This window comes from Coregonus lavaretus (assembly GCF_964263955.1).
Source record: "Coregonus lavaretus genome assembly, chromosome: 24".
Taxonomy (NCBI): Eukaryota; Metazoa; Chordata; class Actinopteri; order Salmoniformes; family Salmonidae; genus Coregonus; species Coregonus lavaretus.
In genome coordinates this window covers 6065519-6093447 of record NC_140011.1, presented here as the reverse complement: position 1 = coordinate 6093447, position 27929 = coordinate 6065519, and the positions used below count along the sequence as shown (strand labels likewise).

At 41.4% G+C, this 27929-nt stretch overlaps 4 protein-coding genes and 1 pseudogene across 7 annotated transcripts in view; 2 read left to right on the top strand and 3 right to left on the bottom strand.

Annotated features, from left to right (window-relative positions):
- Positions 1 to 3985, bottom strand: part of LOC311099993 (ubiquitin carboxyl-terminal hydrolase 20-like) — a 33707-nt gene extending 29722 nt beyond the window's left edge. The window contains exons 1-5 of one of the 2 annotated variants that reach the window (XM_084140720.1): positions 3798 to 3985; positions 905 to 1001; positions 635 to 688; positions 366 to 428; positions 63 to 233 (exon numbers count right to left, since the gene is read on the bottom strand). In XM_084140720.1, the coding sequence (XP_083996846.1) occupies positions 63 to 233; positions 366 to 428; positions 635 to 688; positions 905 to 985 (369 nt within the window). In that variant the 5' untranslated portion in view covers positions 986 to 1001; positions 3798 to 3985. The remainder of the gene's footprint in view (positions 1 to 62; positions 234 to 365; positions 429 to 634; positions 689 to 904; positions 1002 to 3797) is intronic. The other variant, XM_084140721.1, reaches the window with a different exon arrangement.
- A 7644-nt stretch (positions 3986 to 11629) lies between these two features.
- Positions 11630 to 18280, bottom strand: LOC311099996 (mediator of RNA polymerase II transcription subunit 22). Of its 2 annotated transcripts, XM_084140724.1 has the most exons (5): positions 18184 to 18278; positions 17816 to 17964; positions 16728 to 16808; positions 16127 to 16335; positions 11630 to 12869 (listed from the first exon to the last, which is right to left on the bottom strand). In XM_084140724.1, the coding sequence occupies exons 2-5, from the start codon at positions 17936 to 17938 to the stop codon at positions 12668 to 12670; spliced, it is 615 nt and encodes a 204-aa protein (XP_083996850.1). In that variant the 5' UTR covers positions 17939 to 17964; positions 18184 to 18278; the 3' UTR covers positions 11630 to 12667. The 2 variants fall into 2 exon arrangements, with proteins under 2 accessions (XP_083996850.1, XP_083996851.1); XM_084140725.1 differs by lacking the exon at positions 11630 to 12869 and having other exon boundaries at positions 14937 to 16335; positions 18184 to 18280.
- Positions 18281 to 18332: 52 nt separating this feature from the next.
- On the top strand, positions 18333 to 22187 carry LOC311099997 (large ribosomal subunit protein eL8-like). The gene is made up of 7 exons (XM_084140726.1): positions 18333 to 19279; positions 19511 to 19660; positions 19947 to 20087; positions 20290 to 20369; positions 20632 to 20762; positions 21013 to 21082; positions 22048 to 22187. Exons 5-7 carry the CDS (start codon positions 20665 to 20667, stop codon positions 22150 to 22152), a joined length of 273 nt encoding a protein of 90 aa, XP_083996852.1. The 5' UTR covers positions 18333 to 19279; positions 19511 to 19660; positions 19947 to 20087; positions 20290 to 20369; positions 20632 to 20664; the 3' UTR covers positions 22153 to 22187.
- Positions 18337 to 20417, top strand: LOC311099375 (large ribosomal subunit protein eL8-like; the record flags this gene model as incomplete). Its single annotated transcript, XM_084140082.1, has 5 exons — positions 18337 to 18345; positions 19159 to 19279; positions 19511 to 19660; positions 19947 to 20087; positions 20290 to 20417. The coding sequence occupies 5 exons, from the start codon at positions 18337 to 18339 to the stop codon at positions 20415 to 20417; spliced, it is 549 nt and encodes a 182-aa protein (XP_083996208.1).
- A 1988-nt stretch (positions 22188 to 24175) lies between the features above and the next one.
- On the bottom strand, positions 24176 to 27490 carry LOC311099374 (surfeit locus protein 1-like; annotated as a pseudogene). Its single transcript, XR_014615707.1, has 8 exons — positions 27371 to 27490; positions 25702 to 25784; positions 25394 to 25585; positions 25096 to 25165; positions 24715 to 24874; positions 24590 to 24594; positions 24441 to 24518; positions 24176 to 24305 (listed from the first exon to the last, which is right to left on the bottom strand). The product of XR_014615707.1 is annotated as a surfeit locus protein 1-like (transcript).
- Between the last annotated feature and the right edge of the window lie 439 nt (positions 27491 to 27929).

Genomic DNA, 27929 nt, shown 5'->3' with positions numbered 1-27929 from the left:
TACATTTGACCGGAGCTCAAATGGCACGTAAACACAGTATAGTTGAATATAGTTGAGCTGACCTTTGTGCGATGGCGTACCTGGTGTTCCATAGCTTTACAGTGGTGGGGAGTGTGTGTGGCAGACATGGTAGGTACGGCTGCAGGCCTCTGCTCCAGAAACACCTCCCTCTCACACACATAGCACCAGATCCTGAACGTGGTCAGGTTCACTGTCAGGTTGTGTTTATTTGCCTAGGGGGATGAGCACACGCACACAAACAAACACACACACACAATAAGCTTTGAAAAACATTGTTGTTGCATGCTTTCTAGAAATGGCATCTCTCGCTACCCAAGGAAAAAAAAGCTTGGCAAAAAATTCACCTGTGCATGTAGGGTGCTGTGATCTGAAAAGGTTTCTCCACATCCAACATATTGACACTCGCTCTGACCAAGAGAAATAAAGTAATACATTAGACATACACATCTATGGGGTAAAAACAACAATCAATATAATCCATCTGAAAGAGTGTTATAAAAGCGTCATAATAACACATCCTGAGAATTATGTCATGGCCTTTGAATCTGTACAAGTCATCCATCTCAAAATATTTGGAGGGAAAACAGACCCACAGAAAACCCCTGTTGTTTACCTGCAGACAGGCCCAGAGGTTGGGGCCTCCTGCTCCACATGACTGGCAGGTTCCCTTCAGAACGGGACAGAAAACAAACAGTATTAGCTGAAAAACAATCATACAGCACCATCTCCCATGTGATTCTGTCAGACCACCAGAATGTGAAGGCAAATCTAGAAGACGTGACTCAAAAGTAAAATAAATGCATGATGTCACAAATTGCATCCATTCCATACATATTACAGATGCTTGACGCAGCAAATCTCTCTTGAAACCATTCACACTCACCTTGGATTTCTCCAGAAGCTCCTCCTTGGTGACCTCCCCTATGGAATTCAGGTGGGGACAAATGTCCCCCTGGTCACTCATGTTTATTAAACTTCTTCTAAAGATCGAATAATAAACAAAAAGGTATTCATCTATGACATTTTGTATGGGCAGGTAAAACATGAAATGGAAGCAAGCTGACACAGTAAAAGGCTACAAGCAGTTACACTTCAATCAAGGTGTGTGTCTATTACAAACTGTATGGAGAATTAGTAGTGCAGGGAATGTAGCTAACAATGAAGCTCTTTGATTTAACTAGCCGCTACTATACTCACTCAAACAAAGCTTTGAACTTGCTGTTGCATTCACTGAAGGGTCATTCCATATGATTTCAATCACTTTCTGACTGCACCCCTTTTAATTTAAACAAAACTTTCCATACATGTTTACCCATGGAAGAAGGAGTCAGAAAGTGGCTTTTTGGACCTGAATGGCAAAACATTCAGGAGATTGAGGTGCTCAAAGTTTTCATCACTGAAAAATATAAGCGATTAAGTTTGATATCATTTGAAAGCTTACAAACAGGGTTGTCAAACTATTTTCTGATGATTGAAAAAAAAAAAATGTCATTGTCATTTTTTAAACCTTTAACGTTAATTATCTAAAAATGTGTGAACTCCCGATTTACATCTTCTGAGGTGTTTGTGTTGGGCCCGCCATCGGCTGAGACAAAGCATACTCTTGAATACAGGGTGGGTGTCATGTTTTAATAATAAGCCATTTAGCAGTCGCTTTTATCCAAAGCGACTTACAGTCATGCGTGCATAGTTTTGGCTGATAACTGTTCTAAAATGTTTTTAAAAATTGAATCTTTGAAATGGTACCAAAAAGATAGTTGGAGGTCCACACATCAGAGTAGGTTCACTTGCATTGGAATATCCATTGTTATAAATTAAACTGTCAATCTTCCATAGGTAACCTATTGAAATCATAGAAATATTGATAATTGAATAGACATTCCCATTCAGGTTTACATTCAATGGTGGGTGGACCGGCAGCCATCTTTCTGGTAGTAATTGGAAGTTTTAATTCAATTTAAATGTTAATGGTGCACTAGCTAAATTGCAGTGGTCTGAAGGGATAGGTCCAATCTATGAATAATATTTCAATGATTGTAATAACACCCACCCTGTATTCAAGAGTATGCTGTGTCTGATGATGGGTACAACACAAACACCTGAGATTATGTCAAATAGGGTCTAAGATACAACATTTGTGAAAAAAAAAAAAAAAGTGTTTTGATAATTCATGTCAAAGGTTAAATCACCAACAACAACAAAAAAATTATGATGACAGTGTCACACAGTGTGACCAAAACAAAGATATACACACGCAAGAGGCATATCTCATTTGATACAAAACATGGATTTAATTTCTTTCTGAATTTATGTTTTTTGTAGAACCACCTGCAATTGAAAACTGACATTTCTAAGATACTTTTTTTCACCAAATCTAGAACGAAGAAAGTATCGCCAAGAACAAGTTAGTTGAAAAATCTATGGGGTTTGTATGGGGCTTTCCTGTAATGCTCAGTAATGGTCACCAAAAATATTTGTTTATATCCAATGATGTATATAAACCCTGGATTTCAGATGCTATGTATTGGCCATTGAGAGGCTTTGAAGCCACTGGTCGGCCATATTGCCACTTCCCAGAAGGAGCAGTCCTCCATAGGAATTAATAGAATTCTACAGTATTTCAATTAAATGTTAAGGACAAAATTACATGTATTTAAGTAACATTAGTCATCTCTAAAAATGACACTTTTAAGGATAATGTTTATATATATATATATATATATATATATCTTCGCGAAAACGAATGTAGACATAAATAAATGCATTTCTATAGCTGCCAAAATATGTTTTACAACGGTGAGGGAGTGCCAAGATGAAGGCACGGTGGATTACACACAATACCCCCGATCAGTCATCTAGTGTATATATAAATCATTGATTTATGTCACATTATCTGGCATACAATTTGCCTTTTCATTGAACTAAATAGGGTTGGGGTTCCCACAAGGCCATATTTCCATGTTACAGGGGTTGTTTACGACAAACAGACGGAAGTTGGCCTGTGCTAATTAGTTATCTGCGTCTCCGAACAACTGTGTGTAAACAGAAGACGGATGCCACAGGTGTTGTCACTGAAAAATACTGTTGGCTGCAACTGTGTTAAAACAGTGTACAATAAGTGTATATTTTGCATTTGTTAAATAATTTTGATGTGATATGAAAATAGTGGGCTTTATCTTTCTAGAACCGTACGGCAATTGGCAATTGAGAATCGATTCACGTTTAGATTGAGTATTTAGCTGCCAGGGCCAATTCGCCTCATGTAAGGTCTTTGGACTATAAGGAGTAACGTCAGGCTCCTTTAGTTCAGTATTGGGCTAGCGTACAATCTGTAGCTACCTAAATGGGTCAACTTTGAGCATCTCTGTCTCCTGATTGTTTTGGCATTCCGGTCCAAAAAGTCACTTTCTGACCACTATTACCATGGCCGGGAAACATGTATGAAAGGTTTCGTTCAAATCAAAAGGGGTGCAGTCAGAAAGTGATTGAAATCATAGAACGTCGACCCTGTAGCTAACTGCCTGACAACCCTTAGGCATTCTAGAAATTGATTATCAATTCATTGATCATCTAGCTATCGCACATCAGCCAGCATAGGCACATTTTTTAGAATTAAATCAAAGACTAGACAACATTTTCCTGCACAATGGTTTGGCCACAGAGACACCGAAATATGACAGCTCTGCTGCAAACTTGAAGGCCCTGTTTTCTGCCTAGCACCAGACATTAAGGATGACATCGACAACAAATACATTCATTGCCGGAAATATATTTACCAACACCAGGCGATGTAACAACAATATTCATAACAGTTCATTTACGGGAAACCGTGCGTTAAAGATAGGCACACAGTAAGTTAACATCTAGCTAGCGATGGTATCCCGTCTAGCTAGCTAGCTAATGTTACATTAATGTAGTACTGTTAGCTGCTGCCGTCGTACAGAATGGTTTTACGTCAGTGTTGTTATGCACAACGTCAGCAAGAATGGGAGCTTGAATGGCTTTTCAGCCACGAGTCTGTGAGCATAGTAAAAACCTACAGGTGTTATGGACTGTCGATTCTAAAGTTCAATCACCTCGACGACACACTCTCTTAACCTCAGTAAACAAAAACTGTACATTACCAAAACTATGTGGACACCTACTCGTCGAACATCTCATTCCAAAATCATGGGCATTACTATGGAGTTGGTCCCCCCCTTCTGCTGCTCTAACAGCCTCCACTCTTCTGGGAAGGCTTTCCACTAGATGTTGGAACATTGCTGCAGGGACTTGCTTCCATTCATCCACAAGAGCATTAGTGAGGTTGGGCACTGATGTTGGGCGATTTGGCCTGGCTCGCAGTCGGTGTTCCAATTCACCCCAAAGGTTTATCGATGGGGTTGAGGTTAGGGCTCTGTGCAGGCCAGTCATGTTCTTCCATACCGATCTTGACAAACCATTTATGTATGGACCTCGCTTTGTACGGGGGCATTGTCATGCTGAAACAGGAAAGGGCCTTCCCCAAACTGTAGCCAAAGTTGGAAGCACAGAATCATCTAGAATGTCATTGTATGCTGTAGCATTAAGATTTTCCTTCAGTGGAACTAAACGGCCTAGCCCGACCCATAAAAAACAGCCCCAGACCATTATTCCTCCTCCACCAAACTTTACAGTTGGCACTATGCATTCGGGCAGGTAGCATTCTCCTGGCATCCGCCAAACCCAGATTTGTCCATCGGACTGCCAGATGGTGAAGCGTGATTCATCACTCCAGAGAATGCATTTCCACTGTTTCAGAGTCCAATGCCAGCGAGCTTTACACCACTCCAGCCGACGCTTGGCATTGCGCATGGAAACCAATTTCATGAAGCTCCCGTTGAACAGTTCTTGTGCTGACATTGCTTCCAGAGGCAGTTTGGAACTTGGTAGTGAGTGTTGCAACCGAGGACAGATGATTTTTACGCACTACGCGCTTCAGCACTTGGCGGTCCCGTTCTGTGAGCTTGTGTGGCTTGCCACTTCCTGGCTGAGCCGTTGTTGCTCCTAGATGTTTCCACTTCACAATAACAGCACTTACTTACAGCTCTAGCAGGGCAGACATTTGATGAACCGACTTGTTGCAAAGGTGCCATCCAATGAAGTCACTGAGCTCTTCAGTAAGGCAATTCTACTGCCAATGTTTGTCTATGGAGATTGCATGGCTGTGTGCTCGATTTCATATACCTGTCAGCAACGGGTGTGGCTGAAATAGCCGAATCCACTAATTTGAAGTGTTTCCACATATGATTGTATATATAGTGTAGCTAGGTGATAATGGCACAGTTGAAAATACAGATGAGAACAGCTGATCTGCGTTTTGTTCTGGACTCGAGCCTAGTAGAGGTCATCAAGTAACTAAAACTGTGCAAGTTAACACATGTTAGTTACATTGCTATGTTGTACAGCAGCTACTGGTAGCTATATGCAAATGCATTTACAATACATATTTAAAATAGAGACGTCAATTACCAATCTTTTGCCGCGTTCACATGCTAGTCGGAACTACGAAACTCTAAAAGGTCCGACTTGCTAACTGGTTGTGGTTAAACAAGCAGTTAGCAAGTCGTGTTCTTGCTAACTGTTCTACCAGTTAGCAAATCGGAAATTACAGTTTCCTAGTTCCAACCAGCACTTGAACGCGGCATTTTACCCTTTATACACAAACAGAGTAAGTATTACGTCATGTTCGGTTTTGGGGGAAGTGGCGCATAGGTCCGTCGGCGAAATCTGTTCCTCCGTATTATTATTGTTGCAAAAGAGCAGCTGCGTACACAGCGGAGCGGTTCCTGGGGCTGAAAGATTTATCGGCGAAGGAGTTACATGGAATATTGTTACAATCCGTAACACCCTCTCAGGCCCTAGAGCCTTTGAAAGAAGGAAGAAGTGGGAGTTTTGCTTTGTTTTGTCAATTAATTATTTTTATTTGGGTGGATTAAAGTTAGTTTCCCTATTACGTATGGATTTTCTTTTTACCTTGTTTTGGTATCAACCCGTTCAGTTGGTGGCAGCAATACACCTTTTGGGGTTGTAGTCCGCCATATAACCCACAGAAGAAGAAGCAGCGGCAGCTGCGTACACTTGTCCAGAGTATTTCATATGCAGCAGCGGTTAACTTTTTCACACGTGAGTTTCAAATAACTAATAACGGTCGGCCAAGCTTGAGTTGTTTTATGCACGTGATGTCAGAATGCACTCACTGTTCCAAAATGTGATTGTTACGCAACAGGACAGTTAATACGCGCTGCCTTATCTATAGGCTACGTTTGAAGTTGTCAATTTCGAATTAATTTCTAACAAGTTTATTTTCTAACAACAGTTTGAATTGAGGTGTGTTCCGCCTCCTCATTAATTCACATAGAAGTAGCCTATTTCAGTGTTGCGGACAATTTATGTTTGAGGCTTTACTGAGCCGGACAAACTTCTCTCTTCGAGGAGAGCCCAAGCACTTCCCTAGTGTTTCCGCAGATCAAGTTTGCAGACATTTGCGCAGTCTTGCACGAACTGGCACATTTTCTGGCTGGCATTTACAGTTTTATTCACATGTTTTCAAGTACTGGTGACAGCTAATGCATTCCGATTATTGCATAGATTGTAATGGACACCTATGATGTGTGTAAAATACTTTTTTGAAGGTTGTACTGATTTATAATGAGCTAATGCTAAGCTATTTGCTAGCTAGGTGTGGCGCCATGTTTGTTGACGTTATACAATGCATTCTGGGTGTCACGTAAACGTCTGTCAGACCAAAGATTTTATACTGAGGTGAAGGAATGGTTCTCATCTTTTGAGTAAACTTCAGGAAGTGAATGAAGGGAAGTGAACGATCCTAGGTGACATGCATACTGCAAACAGAGCAAACTCATCTTGTCTCCTCTTATCTTTGGTTGACCCGAAAAAACAAACATGGCGGCGCGCACAAACTACCCATCGTCGGATTACTTTCGATTTCTAGAAAGTGTTTTACTCAATTATTTTGATCAATGGTGAGTTCACCCGTGATGTGATGAAATATAAATAGTAATTGCTATTAGCAAATTCATATTGTGGTTTATGTCAGCCGAGAGTTCTCTAAATATTACCTCTTGTGTTACGTGTCTGACTTCATAGTAAGTACAGCATCATATGATACAAGGCATTTATGTAAAATATGTGGTATAAATGTCCAAATGGGAATGACTTTATTGTAAATACAGCGCCATATGATATAAGGCATTTATGGATGTTATGAATTACCGAAGGTGTCTGACTTTATATTAAGTACAGTGTCATGTACACGGGGGACCAATATGAAAATGTATGCACTCACTAACTGTAAGTCGCTCTGGATAAGAGCGTCTGCTAAATGACTAAAATGTAAATGTGAATCTTTCCTCAGTTAGCGCTAGGACTAATGTAGCCTACATTTCCCGATTTTGATGATTGTGTATGCTGTCGCTACTTCTGTGAATGTCTGAACATTGCATCCAAAAAATAAACTGCTCACATTCAGGACTAAATTTTGTAAGGACTGTGTTTGTGCAAACATTTTCTGTGAGGGAAAAAAACAATGTGGCTAACTCAAATGCTGACTGTTGCGTCAATCGAAACTGGACGTTCTAAATAACCTTGTTTTTTCAACCACGTCCAGATGGTGGCGGCAATACACCTTTTTGGTTTGTAGTCCGCCATAAAACCCACAGAAGAAGAAGCTGAGTACACTGTAAAGTCGTGTACACAAAAACAAGTTCGCTACCTTCCTTTCTAAAACTACAATAATGCCGTCGGGTAAGAATTTTAGAAGGAGAAGAGAAAGCTCTGCTAATGAACAGGAAGACTAGATAACAGCTGAAGTTAGGTAGTGTTTGAGACTTTTGCTATTTAACTAGCTAACAAGCCAGCCACGACGTGAACGATAGCTAGCTTCTAGCCCAAAGGCCGGCAGATGGCGATTTGAGACATTTCATCTTACCATCCAAAAGGAATGTATGCAGCTGGCTATACCAAAGATTTTTTATAACTAAACCAAGATAGACATTTTTACATAGACCACAGCCTGTCGTTTCCAATGTGAACAAATGAGACATAGTGGGCAGAAGAAGCACGAGCTAGCGAGAGCCTATTGGCGCGTTCTAGCCCCCATCTGCATATTTCCGTTAGGGAACACCTGTGTCAAGGGCGCGTGTGCAATAACTAAATTCGCCTTTGCGCTCCTAAACAACGTGATTTAAAAATAACTTTTGCAAAGGGTAAAGTCTACAAAACTTAGTCCACTCTGTTCATAACAGATTTTAGTTTTGGGAACAGAACTGCATTGAGATCAAATGTTTCATTGATGAGAAAATGTGAGGAATGTGGCAAAATCCATCTCGTTCCATCATGTCCCACTGCCTGCCAGTGGGCTTCCTTTCACTACCATTGGTAGTGAGTGGAAACGCTACGCGGATGCTTCACATTTATACTTCCGGTGAAATGTCTCATTGTTTTATCTGTGGCTATACTCTTCTATCCCCTGTGGACCGGTTTGTACGTAAAACATTCTCTATTCAGGCTGCAAACGCGTCAATTTCCTCATTAACCCGATTTAATGGCGAGAAGGTGGAAAAATAGGCAAAATATATGTACTTTCTTTATTAAACACACATTTCCACCACAATGCTAGTGACTAAATGAATTTCCCGGATGTTGCGTATAGAGTTTAGCCAATCAGGTTGCAGCAGTCTCTTGTTTAGACCAGGGGAGAACGACTGCCCCCCTCTCATTGAAGCCGCGGAAGTTCAAGGCCGATCGCGGTACGGCAGGCATTGTTAGCAGAAAACAACAGTATGATAATAATAATAATTAGTCATTTAGCAGACGCTCTTATCCAGAGCGTCTTACAGGAGCAATTAGGGTTAAGTGCCCTGCTCAAGGGCACATCGACAGATTTTTCACCTAGTCGGCTCGGGGTTACTGGCACAATGCTCTTAACCAATAAGCTACCTGATCACCCATTATGGAAATATGGCACTCTTCGTGTAAAAATATATATACTAGATGTATGTCTTTGAACCAATTATTTTTTACCTCGCACACAGAGGAAGTTAAGGAAAACGTATGGAAGCCTGCAGTACCCCGATTGGCCTTCAACTTGAGTTAAATAATAATAATATAAATATAATATGCCATTTAGCAGACGCTTTTATCCAAAGCGACTTACAGTCATGTGTGCATACATTTTTACGTATGGCGTTAAGGCGTCAGCATGCTTCAGTACGGCTGTCGGCTAGGCCAAACCGAACGAGTGTGCTCGCATATCCCTTGAAAAAAGTGGCAATAGTACTGTTTGTCCATTTTGAGACGCCATAGTCGGTATACACTCCCTCCATGTAGTCAGCATTAATCTAAGATAACTCAAGAAATGTGTAATTAATTTTGACATCTTTCCAGAGATCTTAGTCGCGCAATTTTACATTTGATTAAGATGTTTGGTACAGTATTTCTCAATGAAAAAATGTACATGAAATCGAGTCGTCTCGTTGAATGGCAGACTTTACTGAATAATCGTTACTGTTGACCAATCACCGACGAAGGGGCGTAGACTTAGGCTACCGACTTTGGTTTGCCTCAATAAAACATTTTGTGTACCCAAACACCTGAAAAAACCCTCACCGAAGTCCAAAATGAACAAAAACGTTACAAAATGTCGTCATAATATATGCAGGAACTCTTCCGAGCTGTTTCGGCTAGGAAGCATGCAGACTCCTTTACTCAATGAGAGGGGGCAGCACTGAGCTAGTCTGCAACGTCACTTCCTGGAGTAGCTAAAACTGCACATTTTATGTATCCATGAGACTTCAATGTGCTATTGAGTCTTCAATAGGAATGAATTGTGTCACGTGATCGATGGCTTTGTCCATTCATATATACAGTTGTTGGTCTGAACCATAGAGATAATGGGCGCGTTTGAGCGGATCACTTTTGTCAAGTCGGTGACTATTGGTCACCGCTTTTCAGTGTGTTGCATTCTGGGGATAAAAAATGGTCCAACATGTTGACTGCATTAATTTTTTTCATGTAATGAAAGGTCGTGAAGTTTTGACTGCAGTCGACTGCAAGTTTTCGCAGTTGTCCTGCGGGTGTTGAGTGGTAGTGTTTGTCCTCAGACCGTTGGTCTGGAGTAGGGTTAAATAGTGCAATGGGGAGGTGTTCTTTTTTTTATATAGAGGTTTAATAGTTGGCTGGGCACTTTTCCTTTTACCCAATTTGTATTACCATATCAATAATTTAATGTAGGTCTTTAAAGGTCTTAATACCTGGGATAGGATAAAGTAATCCTTCTATTGCTCCTGTAAGTCGCTCTGGATAAGAGCGTCTGCTAAATGACCAAAAAAAATAATAATAATAATAATAATAAAATAATATGGGTTTTATACAAATCTTCTGTATAAATGTCCTCTATAATATATGTAAACATACCATAAATATCAAAAAATAATAATTGGGGGAAAGTACTATTGGACTGCTGTTATATGATACAATATCGGTACTTGTTACATTTACAACTTGTCTAAATCCTATCTTCAGCTGATTTCAGCCAGTGTGTGGCTGTGGATTGACTGCATTGTTTGAATGGAATGTTGGCATATTGGCAGTTAATTTGAAAAATGCATAGCATCATTCCTCTAAAACTGGCAAGTAAACAAACAAACAGTGCAGATAAATTCTTCAAATTCATTATTTTACACTATCTTATCACAACACTGGCAAACCATGGTTTACCAACTCCCTAGCCAAAATGGCTGTCTTTTATACCATCACAAGAAGGTTCATCATGTCCATGCAAAGAAACCACTACTAAAGGACACCAATAATAAGAAGAGACTTGCTTCAGCCAAGAAACACAAGCAATGTACCGGTGGAAGTCTGTCCTTTGGTCTGATGAGTCCAAATTTGAGATTTTTGGCTCCAACCGCCGTGTCTTTGTGAGACGCAGAGTAGGTGAACGGATGATCTCCGCACGTGTGGAGAGACCTGAAAATAGCTGTGCAGCGGAGCTCCCCATCGAACCTGACAGAGCTTGAGAGGATCTGCAGAGAAGAATGGGAGAAACTCCCCAAATACTGGTGTGCCAAGCTTGTAGCGTCATACCCAAGAAGACTCAAGTATTTTGTTATACATTTGCAAAAATATCTAAAAAACAGTTTTTGCTTTGTCATTTACCATTACAGATAGCATGTGAAATGTCATAAATCTGACTTATGTGATGGTCATTCCATCCTTTGTTTCTACAATAAATTTCCCATGTTATTTTAGATTTTTTGTGTCAAAGTTAGAATAAAAGTCATTTTGTTGTAGCAGAATACATTATTTGATTGTTCCAGAAATATCTGGGATTTTTAAAAGATGAGAGACCGAAGCTTGAGTTTATAATGATGTTTTATTGACTTGTCTAATCCTTCATGACAAAGGCTTACTAACTGCAAATGCAAAATTACAAAAACATTGCTACAAAAGAAATCCAAGAATGTAACATCCATACACTTGCATGACATGCAGTCCTATAGTCATACATTTAGACATGTTTTAACAGAACGAAAGAAAGTGGCATCTAGTAATACTGTACGTCTCTGAGGTAATAATAATAATAATAATATGCCATTTAGCAGACGCTTTTATCCAAAGCGACTTACAGTCATGCGTGCATACATTTTTGTGTATGGGTGGTCCCGGGGATCGAACCCACTACCTTGGCGTTTCAAGCGCCGTGCTCTACCAGCTGAGCTACAGAGGACCACACAGAGGTAACATTTTTTTTTTACCTAACAAAATATCAACAACAATGTACATAATGGGGATATTAAGACCAAAACAAAACATCTTTATAATCTTAGATTTTCGGGAGACAGCATTTTAAATTGTTTGGCCCAGCTAATTAAGTCTTCAAACTAGTTGTATGAAGTATTATTATTTCTAATCTTGTCCCAACTATTCATGAATGAACAATACTAAAATGGCAAATACGTGGCTACAGATCTTACAGCATTTATGAACTGTGTTACAGTTGGTTACCACACATTTTATTGTTTCAACGGATACGTGAAGTAACCTGAGATGGATTACCATTATTGATTTAATAAAATATTTGTGCAGTTTGTAGTGTAATGTTAGACCCAGAGTGATACACACTGTGATGGAGGGAGAGGTCCATTCTCTGTTCCAATAGAACGGTTGGTTGTTTAGCAACCAAACTGACCTGTGCAACTATGGGGCAAAACAGACAGGGTTGGCTTAGACTGTTGACATGTAAACTACATTTAGTCTCCAAATGTTTATTGAAAACATAAATACATTTGCACAATGAGCACTTCTCTCTCAAATACATTGTTACAGTTGTTGGTTACATAGCTAGTGAATTTTTGCCATATTAGCCTAGACATGACATCAGTCAAAACACCTCAAAACAAGACACTGTATCAATAACAAGATACGAGCTGAAACGAGCCACCTACGATTCCCCACTTGGCAGTTTCTTGTCATTGTTGCTAACTATCTGACTGTTTAGAATCAAAATGCATGCCTTCCGGCCACGTCCATGCGTGTGCATAATTTTCGTAACGTTGTCAGCCAACCCGTCTATGTGCCCATCCAAATGGTCTCCTCCAGTTCTTTAGGGCTCGTCTACCGCGGCAGTGGTCCCGTGACCGTTTAAGTCGTGTTTGGGGGAAGTTTCCTGTGAGGTGGGTCCGTCTGTGTCCTCCACGCCCCCATGGGCTGACCCGGATATGTCGCCCCCGTCCGGGGACGCCCAACTGTCCCAGCGCCGGTAGGCCTCGCACAGGGGCAGGTCCGTACTGTCCAACTGACTGTAGCTTTACCAGAACAAAAACCATAGGGGGGCATAGAATCAGCAAAGCACAGAGAGGAAGGGGCAGGTGAGTGTCCGACTCACATCTGGTACAGACACACACATGCACAAAAGAGACAGACAGGTATGATACACACAAAAAGTCAGGAAACAGTAGTATGAAGGACAAGCTTAAGCTCTAGAAGGATCACAGAGAAATGTTAGCTAGTAGGTTTAGTATCTGGTGCTGTGATGATGTCCCTATATACAGTGGGGGAAAAAAGTATTTAGTCAGCCACCAATTGTGCAAGTTCTCCCACTTAAAAAGATAAGAGAGGCCTGTAATTTTCATCATAGGTACACGTCAACTATGACAGACAAATTGAGAATTTATTTTCCAGAAAATCACATTGTAGGATTTTTTATGAATTTATTTGCAAATTATGGTGGAAAATAAGTATTTGGTCACCTACAAACAAGCAACATTTCTGGCTCTCACAGACCTGTAACTTCTTCTTTAAGAGGGTCCTCTGTCCTCCACTCGTTACCTGTATTAATGGCACCTGTTTGAACTTGTTATCAGTATAAAAGACACCTGTCCACAACCTCAAACAGTCACACTCCAAACTCCACTATGGCCAAGACCAAAGAGCTGTCAAAGGACACCAGAAACAAAATTGTAGACCTGCACCAGGCTGGGAAGACTGAATCTGCAATAGGTAAGCAGCTTGGTCTGAAGAAATCAACTGTGGGAGCAATTATTAGGAAATGGAAGACATACAAGACCACTGATAATCTCCCTCGATCTGGGGCTCCACGCAAGATCTCACCCCGTGGGGTCAAAATGATCACAAGAACGGTGAGCAAAAATCCCAGAACCACACAGGGGGACCTAGTGAATGACCTGCAGAGAGCTGGGACCAAAGTAACAAAGCCGACCATCAGTAACACACTACGCCGCCAGGGATTCAAATCCTGCAGTGCCAGACGTGTCCCCCTGCTTAAGCCAGTACATGTCCAGGCCTGTCTGAAGTTTGCTAGAGTGCATTTGGATGATCCAGAAGAGGATTGGGAGAATGTCATATGGTCAGATGAAACCAAAATAGAACTTTTTGGTAAAAACTCAACTTGTCGTGTTTGGAGGACAAAGAATGCTGAGTTGCATCCAAAGAACACCATACCTACTGTGAAGCATGGGGGTGGAAACATCATGCTTTGGGGCTGTTTTTCTGCAAAGGGACCAGGACGACTGATCCGTGTAAAGGAAAGAATGAATGGGGCCATGTATCGTGAGATTTTGAGTGAAAACCTCCTTCGTTCAGCTAGGGCATTGAAGATGAAACGTGGCTGGGTCTTTCAGCATGACAATGATCCCAAACACACCGCCCGGGCAACGAAGGAGTGGCTTCGTAAGAAGTATTTCAAGGTCCTGGAGTGGCCTAGCCAGTCTCCAGATCTCAACCCCATAGAAAATCTTTGGAGGGAGTTGAAAGTCCGTGTTGCCCAGCAACAGCCCCAAAACATCACTGCTCTAGAGGAGATCTGCATGGAGGAATGGGCCAAAATACCAGCAACAGTGTGTGAAAACCTTGTGAAGACTTACAGAAAATGTTTGACCTGTGTCATTGCCAACAAAGGGTATATAACAAAGTATTGAGAAACTTTTGTTATTGACCAAATACTTATTTTCCACCATAATTTGAAAATAAATTCATAAAAAATCCTACAATGTGATTTTCTGGATTTTCTTCCCTCATTTTGTCTGTCATAGTTGACGTGTACCTATGATGAAAATTACAGGCCTCTCTCATCTTTTTAAGTGGGAGAACTTGCACAATTGGTGGCTGACTAAATACTTTTTTCCCCCACTGTAAGTGTGTCTGTAGTCTTTCATTCCTGTCCGTCTTCGCTATTAACAGCTGCAATGTGATCTCAAAGACGGTCAACTGAACACATTCATAGCTTGTTTTTCCCCCATTTCCAAATTCAACACAATCAATGGAACATGACCTGGAGCAAAGGGTGAATGACTAACTTTGGGTCATCTTGAACTGAGTGCTAAAAACAGTAATTGTTCATATCACGTAACTGTGTACCCATAATCCCAGAAGTGTATTAGGTCCTGATGCAGGGGAAAGAACAGGAAATGCACAGGCAGAGAAAAAGAGTGGCCCGAACACCTTGCATGCCTAAAAGCAGCATCCAGAGAAACAGCCAGATTTCTCACAGTTAAACAAATTAGACAATGAACTACATTGTTTTGTCTCTAGTTTATTTTTCAATGTTTAAAAAGGGTGGGTCTATGCAGGTGACTGACATAGACTTAATACATATTGCCATAGTTGATCTTTGTGTAACAGTGCATGCTTTGTGAACACAGTTTGCACGGTTACTGGCTTGGTCACTTGTAGGCTAGCTAGGGACGGAATCGGTAGAGATACAACACTGGATTCTGTTCACACAAGTTTCTGGAACCCTCATAGAGTTTGGATTTGAGAGATGTCTAGCACTTTCCAGTCAAAAACCATTCTATAGAAAATAAATAACATAGAAAGCTTAAAATGCCTTGTGTGATTATACAATGGTTAATTGACCTATACATCCACAATTTATATTTGGGGTTAGAAAGACATGTTAAAGGAGGAAAAACTATAACAATTGAATATACTGAATAGAAATAAACTTCCAGTGATAGTATCAAAGTTTTTGTTCTTCATAAGGGTCCAAGAATTATGCTAAAAAGCATTTAACATGTATTTGTCAGACATTTCCCTTTCCTTCCTCTCCAGGTATGTTATCTTATTCATCACTTCCATTTGAGCCTATTACAAAGAACTGAGGAAGAATATAGCAAACAGATACACTAAATACTCCACACGTATGATTGATTGTAACATTTACCATGTAGAGACCAAGAATCTATCATACATAAGGATAAAAACCTCCAGAGGCATGACAAACAAGGCACTTCATTACATTTTCAACCAAATGAAATGAGATTCTCACGATAAATGTACTGCAATTGATTTTTGACCATAGATAGATCAACTATCTATTTTGCTGTTGAACCCGGCATTTGGATATTCTAATGAAGTTGACTCGACATACAGAGACACTAACGAACTAATGGATATGACTGAGGTGGTGGGGTAAGATCAACCCTTCATAAGGCACGGCGGTGAGGGGGAATAAGTGCTATAATGTAGGGGCTAGGTTTGGGCTATAGGGCATGATGGAGTGGGCCAACTGAACAACAACTGTACAGTATGAGCCTACTTGTACCTGGAGGAGTAATATTCTTCCTCTAGCTCGTACAGGTCGATGGCGATCTCGTCGCGGAGCGAAGTGAGCTTCTTGTCGCACTCCTCCTGCAGCGAGCGCAGCTGCTGGTTCTGCAGACTGATGGCCTCATTGACCGACGGGAAGTCGTTGAGGATCAAGAACTGCTTCAGGTCCGACACCAGCTTCATCAGGGACTCGCCCGCACGCACCTTTAGACACAACAACAAAGCACTGGGATTATTTTTACATTTACATTTTAGTCATTTAGCAGACGTTCTTATCCAGAGCGACTTACAGTTAGTGAGTGCATACATTTTTAATACTGGTACTTTTGCCTTGTAACATGCACTCAATACATGTTCATTATGCACCAAATGGGGAAAGCACTGACTGAAACAGGGAGGGACTACCAACGTTTTTAGTTGCAAAAGATTTTAAACGTTTTCTGTTTCATGCCCCAATGAACATGAGCCAGGATTAAATTCCATGTTTATCATTTACTTTACTAGTGTCATGAATCTACACTCTGGGGTTTAAAGGCAAGCTCGTTTAGTTTCAAGGGGAGTCTGGGTGGTATGTATGTATAGTATAATGTACTTACGATGTTGGCTGCTCTGACATGCATCTCATAGTGGTCCTGCTCAGCCTGTGTAGCCCGAGAGACCTGTGTCTCATCCTCTACCTGAAGCAAAACAACCCAACACATTTTGGTTGGACCATAGTGATGACTCTTTGGGTTGAACCATCATTCTTTCCGTTTTTAAAAAAACACACTAGAAAAAAAAGGTTTTCTGTTTCTCTCTCTCGCTCACACAGACAAACACACACACACTATGTCTCACCACCCAGCGCATCACCGAGCTCCCAGCTATCCAGGACGTACATGCCAGGTGGTGTCTGAGAAAGGCCCGAAAAATTGCCAAAGACTCCAGCCACCCGAGACATGTTCTCCATGCTCCCGTCTGGCAGGCAGTACCAGTGCATCAAGGCTCAGACAAACAGACTCCTAAACAACTTTTATCCCCTGGCCATAAGACTGTAAAATTGCTAACAACTACTGCTCTCTCTCTCCCACAGACTATCCACACTGACTCTATGCCAATCCACAGGTCTCTACACACTCAGACACTACCTACGCTGCTGCTAAAATGATTATTGATTAGATGTATTACTCCATTCTGCAGCTGTCCATTGATTATCAATTGCCATTACCAATAGTATTTCCTGTATATATTTATCCTGCTACTGGTCACTATTACTCCTGTTTACATGTATATATTACCATTAGTATATTACCATAAGTATTTATACATTCCTGCTACCAGTAACTTTTCTGCCCTGTTCACATGTATATCCTACTACCAGTCACTTTTTATGTATAAACCCACCTCAACAACTCCAGTACCAATGCACATTGAATAAGGTACTGGCACTGACCAGTACATAATGTAATAAAATGTTCTTTAACTCTCATCATAGTTCTTATGTGGCTTTTATTCTTACTTGTATTTGTTATTCTATTTTCTATATTATTATTATTATTATTATTATCACTGCATTGTTGGGAAAGAGCTCTCAAGGTAGGAATTTCACTGTACTTTTTTTTTTTACACTGGTTGTATCCTGTGCACGTGGCACACACACACACACACACACACACACACACAAATATCGTAATGTTACAGCTACCTTTGCAGTTTTGATGATTTCTGTGAGGTTGTCTAGAATGGACCTGATATCATCCTTCAGTCTTTTGTTGTAGTTCTGAAGAAGGCTCTCCTTGCTTTGAGGGAGCGCTCTTTGATTGGCCATCGTATTCAGGAATGTAAACAAACCCACTAAAAGCACATAAATGAGATAAAGAACATAAAATACGATCATAAAGTTATGTTGTTAACCAGAAAAATAAAACGGCATGTGCATGGCACTAGCTAGCGCATCACCAGTGTCTTGACTTTCTCCACTTGGAAAAATGTACATAGAAATGCATGTTTAGACATATCCTATGTTTGTGCACCCTATATTATGTCTAAAATTATTAATGACAACTCACTTACCTCCCAATTCATTGTTGAAAAATACTATTTATAAAATTAGAAACATCCCGTTCAAAAACAACCCTGCCGTCGATTGTTCATGACGTCACATCAAGGTATCGCGGTACTTAAATTACCCACAATCCATAGGTCTTCCTTTCTATCTGATCCAACATGGTGAGTGTACGGGTATTTCATTTGGTGTGGAGAATATACATGTTTTCATCCTTTACCATCTTCTTCATATAACGTTAATGTGTCATAAACGTGACCGTTATTTATTGAACATAACCAAAGTACCCATTTCAAGTTTGTATGGTGTGAAAATGTTTTGCTGTTTTATCTGAAATCTACCCTGACTTGGTAATGATATTGCCGGTGGCAGTTGTCTGCCGGACTACCAGCCATACAGCGTGCTTGAACACCATCAGTGTCTTGGAATTTGTTGAAATGCAGTTTATGTAAACGTTAAATCATGCATTACACTTGTTAGGCATGTTAAATGTTGTGTAGTTGCTTTGCGACTAGACGGTTAGTTAGTAACGTAGCTAACGAGTGGGCTAATTAATGTCGAAGGCCTAAACTTGCATCAGTCAGTACAGGTTACGGGTCTCTCTGTTCCATGCGACCTGAATGGGTTAACTCATTGTCCTTAACGGTAGTAGTGTAGGATATTTAAATTGTTAATTGCAAGTTGTCATATAAACCATTATGCCTTTGCGAGATGGGTAGCTAGCTAACTAGGCAGCCATAGCTAATGTTAACTCGAAAAACAGTAGTGTTGATGAGAACTCGTGTCAAACATATGATCAATCACTGACGTTTATTTCAGGCTTTTGCAATGATGCTTTGAATTTCTTGAACTGAATCTTTTATGTTGATTCAAAACACGAGCTTTTTAACCCTGAGCTAAAGCCACAGTAAAGTTATATTCAGTTAAATGTATTTGACTAAGCTAACATGTATGCTGACCAGTCTACTTGTTGCCTTTGACAGCCTAAAGGCAAGAAGTCTAAGGGGAAGAAGGTGGCACCAGCCCCTTCAGTGGCCAAGAAACATGAGGCCAAGAAAGTGGTCAACCCCCTGTTCGAGAAGAGGCCAAAAAACTATGGCATTGGTGAGTTAAGTGAACCTGGGATTTCTTAGATTTTCAGTAACCATTTCAAATCTTCCCTTGTCAGCCTGTGCAGATGATGTAAAGAATATTTGCTATCTTAACAACAATGCAGACAACCCACCAAGATCGCTGATGCACTTGTTCCATGATTGTAGTGGCCTCAGGCTGTTTTCTGATCATACAAAAGTGATTGGATGCATTATACCCCCCCCTCCCCATGTTTGTTTATAGGTCAGGACATCCAGCCCAAGCGTGATCTGACACGCTTTGTGAAATGGCCCCGCTACATCCGCCTGCAGAGGCAGCGCTCCATCCTGTACAAGCGTCTGAAGGTCCCCCCTGCGATCAACCAATTCACCCAGGCACTGGACCGCCAGACCGGTAAGTCTATGCATGAGCTTATCAATGTCGTTGAGTTGTCTATTGGCATGGGGGAATTGTTTCTGAAGATGGCTGGAATATTGGGGGTTATGCAGATGATGTGAAAGAATATTTGCTAACTGAACAGCAATGTTGACACCCACCAAGATCACTGATGCACCTTACTGTACTTGAAAGACCCTCAAGCTATCCGGGTGGCTCCCTAACTTTAGATAACTTGAGTTGCAGATGTTTTCTGAAATGCCTCAGAGCCAGTGGGATGTACTAATTCTCTATTTCCCATCAGCCACACAGCTGTTCAAGCTGGCCCACAAGTACAGGCCGGAGACCAAGCAGGAAAAGAAGCAGAGGCTGCTGGCCCGCGCTGAGCAGAAGGCCGCTGGAAAGGGAGACGCCCCAACCAAGAGGCCTCCTGTTCTCCGTGCAGGTGAGGCATGATGGATTGCAATTATTTTTTGATTACATACTTTGGCCTTGATGCAATGATGTTTGAATTTCTTCACCTGAAACAATCATGTAGTTTTTTTATTGAGCTTTTTAACCCTGAGCATCAGCCATAAGTATTGTTTTAGTTCAACAGAACTCTTGGTTGAACGTGGGTTTGATATCCATATTGAATTATCCCATAGGTGTGAACACAGTCACCACTCTAGTGGAAAGCAAGAAGGCCCAGCTGGTGGTCATTGCCCACGATGTGGACCCTATTGAGGTAGGACTCCTTTCACCATTCTATGCTTATTTTGTGCGTTATGGGTGAGCTGTTGCAGGCTTCATCATTATTCATGGGGAAATGTGGTCGTTCGCAATGATGCTTGAATTTCTTCACCTGAATCCTCCATGTGGATCAAAACATACGAGCTTTTTAATTCTGAGCTAAGACCACTGTATTGTAGAAGCGAAAGCACAGTCACAAATGTTTGCTCCATAAAGAATAGATACTTATACTTGTCGTTTTCTTGTCCCCTCTGTAGCTGGTGGTGTTCCTGCCCGCTCTGTGTCGTAAGATGGGCGTCCCTTACTGCATTGTCAAGGGCAAGGCCAGGCTGGGAAGACTGGTGCACAGAAAGACCTGCACTTCAGTTGCCTTCACACAGACAAACCCGTAAGTAACAGGTGGCAACGCCAAACATTTGTGAAAGTGGTTGATGCACTGAGGCCTACCTCTGGGAAGTTGGGCTTGTGCTTTATAATATCGATGAAATCCTTTGGTAATGATGTATGAATTTCTTCAACTGAACAACCATGTGGCTTTATAAGCTTTTTAACCCTGAACCAAAAGATTGTGTGCGGTTTAACTGGATCTCAAATGTTCTTTGTGACGATTCACTGATAACATGTTCCTACCTTTTCAGTGAGGACAAAGGTGCCCTTGCCAAGCTGGTGGAAGCCATCAAGACCAACTACAATGACAGATACGAGGAGGTGAGTGGCTGGTCTGACCACCATCTGTTAATATTGACTAGTAGTCAAGCCACCATGTTTCGGTGTCCTGACGATGGAATGGATTATCTTGCGGGTTAAAATTTGGGTTTTTGCAGATGACGTGAAATAATATTTGCTATCTTAACAGGGATGCTGACACCCACCAGGATCACTTGATGCAATTTTCTTGACAGACCTTTACCATGTGTTAATTTCTGTATATGGCTTTAGGGCTGGGAATTGCCAGGGACCTCACGAATCATAGGCGCTGATACGATATGTATTGCGATTTTATGTTCCAAACATTACATTTACATTTTAGTCATTTAGCAGACGCTCTTATCCAGAGCGACTTACAGTTAGTGAATATATATATTTTTTATACTGGCCCCCCGTGGGAATCGAACTCTATCAACTGAGCTGCATCCCTGCCGGCCATTCCCTCCCCTACCCTGGACGACGCTGGGCCAATTGTGCGCCGCCCATGAGTCTCCCGGTCGCGGCCGGCTGCGACAGAGCCTGGATTCGAACCAGGATCTCTAGTGGCACAGTTAGCACTGCGATGCAGTGCCTTAGACCACTGCGCCACTCAGGAGTACATATTGCTCACTGTACGCTGCAGGGAGACTGAGGGCATGATAATGAGTTTTGATCAGTCAGGGAAATGGTAGTGCTGAACAGACTGGCTCACTATTTTGGGGGGGATTGAACAAGCTATAGGATAAAAAATACCTGCCTTTTGGCGCAGGTACAGCAGACTAGCACTAGCTAACGCTAACTTTTACAAACCGATACGGGTGTCAAATCTATCGTCCAAAAATATTGCGACGTCGCTACATAACTGGAGGTGATCTGGAGGCACACAAGTCACCTCATTGCCGCAGTCTTCCCCTTTGTCTCTGAAAGGTCTTCATTATGCCATTCCAGACTTCAATTAAATCATGACAATTTGCTTCCTTTCCTAGATCCGTCGTCACTGGGGAGGTGGTATCATGGGCCCTAAGTCCACAGCCCGCATCACAAAGCTGGAGAAGGCAAAGGCCAAGGAACTGGCCACCAAGCTTGGATAAACTGTTTGCTATTAAAATAAATGTCCCAAGAAATATGCTGTTTTTTTCTTGTCTTTTGTCGATACTGAACCCAAAAAATATCAACTCAACATGAAATCTGTGAAATTGTTGTACTGAGTTAGTTCATAGAAGAAAATCAGTCAATTGAAATAAACTAAGCTCTAATCTATGGATTTCACATGGGCCTTGGAGGGCATAGGCTCACCCACTTTGACTGACAGACCAGGGCCAGCCAATCATAATGACTTTTTCCCCACAACGTCTTTATTACAGACAGAAATACTCCTCAGACAATTCCTTAGGTGAAGAAGCTGTATGTGGAGATCAAGGGCTGGCGTGGTTACAAGTGGCCTGCAGTCTAGAGGCCGGTTGGATTTACTGCCAAATTCTCTAAACTGACATTGGAGGCAGATTGTGGTAGAGAAATGAAGATTACATTCACAGGCAACAGCTCTGGTGGACATTCTTGCAGTCATTCCAATTGCACAGTTTTTTTTTTTCCTTTACCCCTGTACGAACTTGGGAGAGGCGACGGTCGAGAGCCATGCGTCCTCCGAAACACCAACTGCACATTTTAAAGTTGCCTTTTATCATCCCCAGCACAAGATGGACCTGTTTCAATATAAATTAATTTGAGATGTGCATTTTGTGCATATGGAACTTTTTTTCTGGGATTTCATGAAACATGGGATCAACATTGTTTTTGTTCAGTATAATTATTTATGTTTTAACCTATTTGAAGCTGGATATCATTGTGCTGATCACTAAAACATCAATGCCAGTCAGAGGTTAGCTGTTGATATACTGTGGGGAATATAGTGGCACATTTTGCATGACCATAGATGTTCAGATTTTAAGACAGTGCCAGGTTTTTATTTGTCCATTCTTCAAGGCAAAACTGATCCAGCTCCTTCAAGTTGGATGGGTTCTGCTGGTGTACAGCGATCTTTCAGTCATACCACAGATTCTCAATTGGATTGAGGTCTGGGCTTTGACTAAGCCATTCCAAGATATTTAAATGTTTCCCTTTAAACCACTTGAGTGTTGCTTTAGCAGTGTGCTGCTGGAAGGTGAACCTCTGTCCCAGTCTCACATCTCTCGAAGACTGACAGGTTTCCCTCAAGAATTTCCCTGTATTTAGTGCCATCCATCATTCAATTCTGACCAGTTTCCCAGTCCCTGCTGATGAAAAACATCCCCACAGCATGATGCTGCCACCACCATGCTTCACTGTGGGGATGGTGATGAGAGGTGTTGGGTTTGCGCCAGACATAGCGTTTTCCTTGATGGCCAAAAAGCTCAATTTTAGTCTCATCTGACCAGAGTACCTTCTTCCATATGTTTGGGGAGTCTCCCACATGCCTTTTGGCGAACACCAAATGTGTTTGCTTCTTTTTTTTCTTTAAGCAATGGCTTTTCTCTGGCCACTCTTCCGGCTTAAAGTGGTCCTATGGACAGATACTCCAATCTCCGCTTTGCAGCTCCTTCAGGGTTATCCTTGGTCTCTTTGTTGCCTCTGATTAATGCCCTCCTTGCCTGGTCTGTGAGTTTTGGTGGGCGGCCCTCTCTTCACAGGTTTGTTGTGCATATTCTTTCCATTTTCTAATAATGGATTTAATGGTGCTCTGTCGGATGTTCAAAGTTTCAGATATTTTTTCATAACCCAACCCTGATCTGTAATTTTGTGTATGTCCATTACATGAAATCCAAATAAAAATCAATTTAAATTACAGGTTGTAATGCAACAAAATAGGAAAAACGCCAAGGGGGATGAATACTTTTGCAAGGCACAATATGTACAACGATTTGTGTAGTATCGCCACTTCACCCGAATTAAGTGGTGAAACTATCCAGGCCTAAGTGTGAAGAATACTTAGACTGATCAATCATTACACAATCGTAGATATACTGAATGAATAGACAAGAAGCATTGTGGGTATTACATCACACTTTAGTGTATATACACAATCCAACTATTTACACATTTGTCAAAATAAAAAGCAAGTCAATTGAAGTACCTACAGCTGCTTCTATTCTTCCATGATCTGTCCACGTGGTATATTCATGGCATCTTGAACAATGTATTCATTTACACAATCCTTTTGATGAACTTTGCATACCACATGTAAGAGGTTGTTGCGCAGAGGCCATACCTACAGATGGGAAGAGAAGCACTCATTAGATGTGCATAATTCTATTTATGCAATCCAGGCCCAAGAGGCTAGGCTATACCCAGTGAAGAAAAAAATAGGGACATTGATTGTGATATGAACAATTCTGAAACCCACCACATCATAATGTACTGCATATGTTCACTCCTGAGGGTGACTCGGGTCTGTCCTCCTATAGGTCCACCCGGAATTGTGCTGTCCGAGAATTAAAAAAAAAAACCTAAGCTTTCCATTTATTCTCAAAGAAGCACACATTACCAACACACTTTCGCTAAAAGAAAATGTTGGTTAATGCAGTTATTCCAAACCTCCACAGGGAATGTTAATTGCCATTCAAATACCTTATTTCCGGACACATCATGCTTGATCATCATATCCATGCAATTAAAACAACGTGCAAGATTACTAATACTAAGAGCTCAGCATCGATGAAGATCTGCTCGGCCTCTGGGACTCTGGCCATGGCCAGGTTGCGGTAGTGCCAGCGGTTGTGCTCCACATCGTTTTGTAGCACAAAGGGTTTGCGGATCTCAGTCAGCCTCGTCATCTACCTACAGGGCAGCACAATGACAAAGTCATCACCTATAACATAAGAGTATGGCGCTTGCAATGTCAAGATTGTGGGTTCAAATCCCGCGGGCCACCCATGTGTAAAATATATGCATATGGATAAAAGCATCTGCTAAATGGCTTATTTAGTATACTGTATGAACTTTGCAGTTTTGCAACTTGGGAGTCTTTAATTAGACAATGAATAGGGAGTCACGTTTACCTGTCCCTTCATCCTGGTTTCTGGTTTGATCTTCTTCCTTGGAACATATCCTCTGTTTAGGATAGTAATCCTGTGAAATATATACAACAATGTCAACAATATAACTTTTGTGTAATGAGATTATAATCTCTTCAAATGTTGTAGTTCACATACAAAACTACTGTAGAAAGGGAACTGGGTGAGATTTAGGACCTTATTATTGACTGGTGCAGTAGAATTGGTTGTGGATTATGTTGAATGGAGTATGTTTACATCATACCCTGGTAAAGTAGAATAAGGTAATGAGTAGAGTTCTTACCCTAGGTCGGTACAGTAGAACGGTGTAACGACATTGGCTCCAGTCTCGCCACTGGATGACAGCTGGCCTACCTCCCTGGCCTCTTTCTCTGGGTCGACAGGCGAGCGGGGTAAGATGTACATCTCCTTGGAGTGGTCATAGCGCCCACGCACCTTCACTCTCCTGTACTGCAGGTCATTCAGCTCCAGAGGACTAGGAAGCAAAGACACATAACAAGAACATTACAAACACTTCCAGTCTGACCTAAAAAGGCAAGACAACGTAATTATGTGCAATTATGTCTGATAACTAGTGATTGTGTCACTCACTCAATAGGAAGAGAGATAGGTTCTGCGGAGGTAAAACTCCTCAGTTCTGCAATCAACTGCATTTTCCATTCCTGCCGTTTCACCTGAGTAGAAGAGTGACTTAGGTCAGTATAATTTTTCATATCTATTCTAGAGGTTTGAACTACTGTATAGACGGGTTACCTGACAATGTCACGAAAACATTGTGTGCGCTTCAATGGTGCAGAAGTCCGTGTCATATCTTGTTATTGATACCATGTCTTGTTTTTAGGTGTTTTGACTGATGTCACGTCTATGCTAATATGGCAAAAGTTTGCTAGCTAGCTAACCAACAACTGTTACAATGTATTTGATAGACAAGTGCTCATTGTGCAACTTTATGTTTTCAATAAACATTTGGAAACTAAATATAGTTTACATGTTGTCAACAATCTAAGCCAACCCTGTCTGTTTTGCCCCATAGTTGCGCACATGTCGGTTTTGTTGCTAAACAACCAACCCCTAGCCATATTAGCATAGACGTGACATCAGTCAAAACACCTCAAAACATGACATGGTATCAAGAATAAGATCAAATGAGCAGAAACAAGCCACTTATGATTCACCACATGGCAGTTTCTTGTCATTGTTGCTAGCTACACTATATATACACAAAAGTATGTGGACACCCCTTCAAATTAGTGGATTCGGCTATTTCAGCCACACCCGTTACTGACAGGTGTATAAAATCTAGTACACAGCCATGCAATCTTCATAGACAAACATTGGCACTAGAATGGCCTCACTGATATAGGATGCCACCTTTCCAACAAGTCAGTTTGTCAAATTTCTGCCCTGCTAGAGCTTCCCCGGTCAACTGTAAGTGCTGTTATTATGAAGTGGAAACGTCTAGGAGCAACAACAGCTCAGCTGCGAAGTGGTATGCAACACAAGCTCACAGAATGGGACCGTCGAGTGCTGAAGCGCGTAAAAATCGCCTGTCCTCGGTTGCAACACTCACTACAGAGTTCCAAACTGCCTCTGGAAGTAACGTCAGCACAATAACTGTTAGTCGGGAGCTCCATGAAATGCCAAGCGTAATGCCAAGCGTCGGCTGGAGTGGTGTAAAGCTTGCCTCCATTGGACTCTGGCGCAGTGGAAATGCGTTCTCTAGAGTGATGAATCACGCTTCACCATCTGGCAGTCCAACGGACGAATCTTGGTTTGGCGGATGCCAGGAGAACGCTACCTGCCCGAATGCATAGTACCAACTGTAATGAATAATGGAATGGGGCTGTTTTTCATGGTTTGGGCTAGGCCCCTTAGTTCCAGTGAAGGGAAATCTTAACGCTACAGCATACAATGACATTCTAGACCATTCTGTGCTTCCAACTTTGTGGCAACAGTTTGGGGAAGGCCCTTTCCTGTTTCAGTATGACAATGCCCCTGTGCACAAAACGAGGTCCATATAGAAATAGTTTGTCGAGATCGGTGTGTAAGAACTTGACTGGCCTGCACAGAGCCCTGACCTAAACACCATCTAACACCTTTGGGATGAATTGGAACGCCGACTGCGAGCCAGGCCTAATGTCCACATACTTTTGGTAATGTAGTGTATCTGACCATCCATAACACACAGCCTTCTGTCCCTTTTGAAGCGCGCGCGTCGTTTTCGTTACATTGTCAGCTAACCCGAATAATGGAGCCATACCTGCCATGTCCCAAGACCTAATGTGGTGGCAGGAATCAGAAGCAGGAACATTTTGAGGAAGGAGTCCTCTCCCTTCTCTGCTCTGGCAGCTGTGAAGTTTGACAGTCGGCCAAAGTCGATTCACTTGCCTGTTTTAAATATACTTAAGTATCAAAAGTAAATGGAATTGCTCAAATGTACTTAAGTATCAAAAGTAAAAGTATAAATCATTTCAAATTCCTTATATTAAGCAAACCACACAGGATTATTTTAATTTTTCTACGGATAGCCAGGGGCACACTCCAACACTCAGACATTATTTACAAATGAAGCATGTGTTTAGTGAGTCCTCCATATCAGAGGCAGTAGGGATGACCTGGGATGTTCTCTTGATAAGTGTGTGAATTGGACAATTTTCCTGTCAAAATGTAACGAGTACTTTTGGGTGTCAGGGAAAATGTATGGAGTAAAAAGTAAATTATTTTCTTTAGGAATGTAGTTAAGTAAAAGTAGCCAAAAATATAAATAGTAAAGTACAGATACCAACAAAAAACCTACTTAAGTAGTACTTCAAAGTATT

What these genes read in the sequence shown, in the direction of transcription:
- LOC311099996 (XM_084140724.1), bottom strand. Translation starts at nt 17,938, where the DNA reads ATGGCCAATCAAAGAGCGCTCCCTCAAAGCAAGGAGAGCCTTCTTCAG. An exon ending in AAATCATCAAAACTGCAAAG is followed by an intron (nt 16,809 to 17,815) that starts GTAGCTGTAACA and finishes GTTTTGCTTCAG; the next exon opens with GTAGAGGATGAGACACAGGT. An exon ending in ATGTCAGAGCAGCCAACATC is followed by an intron (nt 16,336 to 16,727) that starts GTAAGTACATTA and finishes TTGTGTCTAAAG; the next exon opens with GTGCGTGCGGGCGAGTCCCT.
- LOC311099997 (XM_084140726.1), top strand. Translation starts at nt 20,665, where the DNA reads ATGGGCGTCCCTTACTGCATTGTCAAGGGCAAGGCCAGGCTGGGAAGA. An exon ending in GCCTTCACACAGACAAACCC is followed by an intron (nt 20,763 to 21,012) that starts GTAAGTAACAGG and finishes CTACCTTTTCAG; the next exon opens with TGAGGACAAAGGTGCCCTTG. An exon ending in ACAATGACAGATACGAGGAG is followed by an intron (nt 21,083 to 22,047) that starts GTGAGTGGCTGG and finishes TTCCTTTCCTAG; the next exon opens with ATCCGTCGTCACTGGGGAGG.